This window comes from Antechinus flavipes, chromosome 4 (genome assembly GCF_016432865.1).
Source record: "Antechinus flavipes isolate AdamAnt ecotype Samford, QLD, Australia chromosome 4, AdamAnt_v2, whole genome shotgun sequence".
Taxonomy (NCBI): Eukaryota; Metazoa; Chordata; class Mammalia; order Dasyuromorphia; family Dasyuridae; genus Antechinus; species Antechinus flavipes.
This window is the reverse complement of record NC_067401.1, coordinates 135,342,761-135,347,934: the sequence shown is the minus strand read 5'-3', so window position 1 is coordinate 135,347,934 and position 5,174 is coordinate 135,342,761. Positions and strand designations below refer to the sequence as shown.

General features: G+C 54.2%; 1 protein-coding gene across 1 annotated transcript; it reads right to left on the bottom strand.

Moving 5' to 3' along the window:
- Positions 1-356: 356 nt before the first annotated feature.
- On the bottom strand, positions 357-3,649 carry EPOP (elongin BC and polycomb repressive complex 2 associated protein). The gene has a single exon (XM_051992206.1). The coding sequence runs from the start codon at positions 2,632-2,634 to the stop codon at positions 1,396-1,398; it is 1,239 nt and encodes a 412-aa protein (XP_051848166.1). The 5' UTR covers positions 2,635-3,649; the 3' UTR covers positions 357-1,395.
- Between the last annotated feature and the right edge of the window lie 1,525 nt (positions 3,650-5,174).

Sequence of the window (5,174 nt, the reverse complement as noted above, 5' to 3'; positions counted from 1 at the left end):
AGATCTCTGACAACCAGCTAAATACCCCCAAGTGCCCTTCCCTGACTACTAGGCTGAGGAAGAAGGCAAAGGGGTCTTTTCTGTTTGCTTTAATGAGATCTCCCTTCATCCTCCAACTTCACTATTCCAAGCATTTGGAAACAATCAACCACTTATTCCCAATTTGCCCAGCAAAGGTCTCTCCCATTTTCTCCTTCAAGAGCTGCTTCAAGAGCACTCCCACCCCCAACTCCAATTCCAGGTTGGCCAGACCCACCTTCAAGGATCTTCATCACTTCCAACAGGCCCAGGACAGTTTTTACATCTCAACCCTTCCCCACCTCTCACAAGAATTGAAACTTGTGCATAGGAAGCTCTAACGGCAATTAGTTTGGTCTAGATTTTATTGATTTCTTCATCCATCCATTGCTTTCCCTGAGACAGCCTCTCACCCCCTCCTCAAAGTCTGCAGATTGGGAAGGGAATGGGGCTTTCCCCCTCCCCTTCAGAAGCAGAGCCTAGCTCCACCTAGTTTGTTTTTCCAGTCCTTTCCAATTCCCTTTGACACCCTCCTCTCCACACACACTCCAGGATTGAAGAGGGGGAGAAGAGAGAGGAAGATCTTGCATCCCAAGCAACCTCCCCCCCTCCTACTTTGAGAAATCTCCCAAAGGAAGAGGAAAACAGTGATGATGGGAAAAAACAAAAAACAGATGTGGGAGGGGGCAGGGAGTGGTTGCTGGAAAGAAAAGGGGTCTCTCTGGTTGGGGTCACCAGTATTGCTGGGCTGAGGGTTGGGGGAGGAGATAAAAAGGTGTAGGCCTCCCAATTCCCCAAACGGGCTGTTACAGAGTTTTGCTACTTTTGTCCAACGGAGGTTGGAGGAAGAGAAAAAACCTGGGAAGGAGAGGGAGGGGAAAGGATGCCGGCAATTAAAGAGCCAGGAGTCCCCTAATGGGAGGCGAATGGTTAGGGGATCAATCCCCCTTCCATCTCCTCTACCCTCAGATTGCCTCTCCAGCCCCAGTCCATTCTGTTCTCTTGCTGGAACAGAAGTGTCCTCTTCACCCCCGGGGTCTCTCCTTTAAATAACCCCGAGCTGGCTTCCCGAGGCGGTCCCCTGCACCCCACCCCCTTACAAGCCAGAAAGAAGCGTCAGAGTGGGAGCTAAGCTCTTCGCGCCTGTTCGGGCTTCTTTTCCTCTCCCCCAGGGTGGGGTGCTGCAGAGGTGGGGCAGGGCAGATAGCTGAGTACTTCACCTTGACTCCGCCAGGCTCCCTGCCACACTTGGAGATCCCTAGCGAAGGGCAGGGAGGAGAAGCGTGTCATAGAGGGCTCTCTGCCCACCCTCTCCAGATGGGCAAACCCTTGCAGTTTCCCAGCTTTCAGGAAAGAATGTGGGGACCGCCTCCCTGTTCAGAGCCTCTCCAGGGTGCGCCCCCAGAATTTGAGGCCGGGAGGTTCCGGGATGGCGGGTCCTCCTATCTGCCATCTCCACAGCGGGTGGGCTGGAGGCGGTCGGGAGGAGCCACAAAGCTTTAGCGAGGATGCGGGCCTCAGGTCCCCGTCTTCCCCCACCACCAGAGCCGGAGGACAGGGGAAGCTGGCTAGGAGGCTGAAGGAGCTTTTGGTGGGGAGCGACGCTTGAGGGCGGCGAACTTGGGCGCTGCGCGGGGGAGCCACGGGCCGCCGGCGCTTTTTTACCGGCCCCCTGGCCTGGGCTTTCGTCGGGGACGAGGATGGACGGTCCGAAACTCTTCGCAAACTCGGCCCGTCCAGCACGAAGCCTTTCGCATAACACCACAGTTTGGACTGGCGAATCAAGCGATCGAAATGTTCCCTCCGCGGATCGCCCGAGGGGTCCGGAGCTCCCCCGGTCGCAGCAGTCCCGTTGCTAGGGTCTGAGGTCTCAGAGGGCACGGAGGGCGAAATGCCCTCAGGAGAGGCAGCTCTGACCTCGTCTTTGTGACTATGAGGCAACTGCTGGGACTCCACTCTCGGGGCTTCCAGCTCCCGCTGGCCAATCTGGGGATCCGAAGGCAGCTGAGGAGGAGGAAGCAGCGACTGAGGACCGGACGCCCGGGGCAGAATGGCGCTGGGGACGGACGAGGGATAGAGCTGCGGGACCGAGCTAGGGGTAGGCTGGGCAGGAGAAGGCTGGGACTCCCGAAGCGGGGAAAGAGCTGCAGGGCTGGCTGGAGCGGCCCTGAGAAAGCAAATACTCGGCCGTCCGCGATCTTCCTCTTCCTCGCTGCTGCAACTCGGCATCCGGGCGCCCAAGTCCTCGCCGTCTGAGAAGTCGCCTGCTCGGGTCGAATCCGAATCGCTAGAATAGCCAGCCGACGTTCCGGGCTTAGCCGGCAGCCACTTAAGGCTTTCCTGGGCCCGGCTGCTCCCGCAAAGAGGGCCCACGAGAACTGATGCCCGCGGCCCCAGCTCCCCCAAACCACTGTCCCCGGTCACTCCCTCCAGCCCGCGGACGAGGCCCAGTTGGGGGGCCCGCAGCTTGGCGAGGGCGCAGAAGGCAAGGGCGCGCAGGCAAAGAGGAGAGAATTCTTGGGGGCCCCGGCGTGGTTTCCGGGGTGTGGGGGAGCACGGAGATGCCCGGGGGACGGCCTGGACGGCTGGCCGCGATGTGGGAAGTAGGGTCTCCATGGGGAGGCTTGGAAGGTCACCCACAGGAAGGGTCCTCTTCTGACTGGTCTGGTACCCACACTTCCCAAAGGCCCCGCAGAAAAGGGGAACATTGCCCCCCCCTCGACGGGAGATCTCTTCTTTGGGGCGTCCTCCGCTGACTCCCCAGCAATCTCGGAGACTCGTCTTCTAGCCCTTTCTTTCGCCTGCTCACGCGTTCGGCCGGGTCACCGGACTCCTGGGTCCTCCGCCAGTCCTGGCGTAGACAGCCACCCGGTCAGGGGAGTGGGGCATGATGCAACGCCCCGGAAGGGGGAAGAAGGAAACCTTCCTCTAGCCGCCTTCACCCCAGCCCGGGTTGGAGCCCCCCTAGAGATGCCAGAAGCACAGAGGCTGGGGAAACAAAGCGACTGGAGAGTAAGGCGGGGAAGTTCCCAGGCTCCCCCGCACCCCCGGTCCTCGGCTCCCGGTGGCGGCACCTTCTGCTAGGCTCCTTTCTTCCCGGTCAGCTCCGGAGGACCGCGTTATAGAGAACTGCCCCTTGGCTCCCCCAATACCAGAGCTGGGGCTCCGACCCGGGAGCTGATTGGGTGGTCTGGAGCCGTGACGTCAGCTCAGTCTCTCTCTACCCCCGCCCCTTTCACCACCCACCCCTTCCCCATTTCACAGATCTACACACACGTGGAAATCTCGCAGAGCTGGGGGGGGAGGTGGGGGGACAGTGTGTGAATCTGAATCTCTGCGTGTGTTTCGTGTAAATGTGTGTGTCCCTAGGAACTGACTTGGTGTGAAAGTATGGGAATGTGCCCAGCAGGGCGTTTGTGTGGGAGCCCTTGAAGTAAGCACTGCGTTTGTCTGAATCTGGATACTTTTAAATATATCGATAAGATCGGGTCTATAGGATAGACTAAGTTTTTTTTCCCCCTCTGCTTTTTTTGGCCTCCGTTACGCTATCTACGTTTTGTATGCAAAATCCGATAACTGAGCGGTTTCACTTCAAATGCTGGGCCACTTCACCACCGCCACCGTCACGACCACCACGAAGAGGTAGAAGGGACCTTAAAAGTCATTTAGTCCAACCCTCTTTTTTGTCAAACAACTGAGATTCGGAAAGTGAATCTTCTTAAGATCCCCAGGTTTCCTCCTTCTATGGTCCTGAAACACTCCTTGGAATAGAAGGAGTTCTGGAAGGATTTAGCCTCAAAGTCCTCATCATACAAGAGTTTAGGGGGTGGAGTTTCTGTAGAAAGGAGAGGGGGAGTCTTTAGCCCAAAGCCTGTCCATCGACCCACCCCCACCTTCTCCAGAAACATAGTGGGAGTCTTTGGAGATGGGCATCCCTATTCATACATGAGGGATGGGGGAGGGGTAATTGGTATTCTTACATCCCTAAGCACTATGGAAAGGAGGGGATCTTGGTAGAAGCTTTCTTCTTTCCGGAGCTCATGGGTCGTGAGGCGTTGAGGAAAGAAGCACACTGGAGGTGGTCTTAGCTCTCTTCCTCAAGGAGAGACAATCAAAAGTAAACAGACTTCTAATAAATTCAACAAAATAGAATTATACTGAAATCTTTCTAGGCCACTTTCCCTAGAATGGAAATCCAGTTGTAGAATGCAGCTGGTCCCCAGGTAATCAAAGGGAGATGAGTAAGATGGCAGGAAGGAGAATGAGAGGAGAGGCATAAAAGTTTATCTTCTACTAAGGAAGTAAATGGGGGTGGGGGAAGCGGTGTGCAGAAAGAGGAAGTGCCTGGATTGCCACCTTGAAGGGAGAAGACAATCAGAACATTGTTTTCCTCAGGTGTTCCCCAACAATATCTGGATGGGAATGAAGGAGGGTCATCCCCCTCTTCCCTTTGCAATGCCAAGTGGGAGGCTGTACTCAGAAGATGAGGCTGTGAGTTAGGTGGAGGTGTTGCTAGAAAAACCGATATTCTGCAGCCACTCCATCCTTAGTGTCCATTCTGTAACAATTTAGGAAGATTGGAGAAAGTATCATCAGGGGACCAGTCCTGGGATCCCCTATATCTACTCTCTGCCTTCTCCCCATCAGACAGGGAATTCAGTGAAGGATGTATAGAATGGGGTGACTGCCTTGAGGAAATGCACACTCAAATGCACAAATACATGCATTTGTTTACAGAAAGGAAGCACATTATTCTAAAGCATAGTTCTAAAGCTCAAATCCTGGTTCCATTACTTACTCTTTATCTGGGCAAATAAATCACTGCCCTTCTCTGGGTCTCAGTTTACTTATCTGTAAAAATAAAGGGCTGGATTAGGTAATCTCTAGGATCCCTTCCAGCTCTAAATTTTATGACTCTATGATTACAGTTAGCCATCCCAGCCTACCATCAAGACAAAAACGTGCAATCAGAAAATATGAGCTTGAGACTAGGATCTGATGCTTGTTAGCTTATGAAATCCTTTAAGCTCTCAGAGACTCAATTTCCTCTAGTGTGGGGAGAAAAAAAGGATTGTTTACACTTAACCTCAAAGTGGTTTTAAGGAGTAGTATTGAATTATAAATGCAAGTTGTTCTAACTATAAATTTTTCCATAG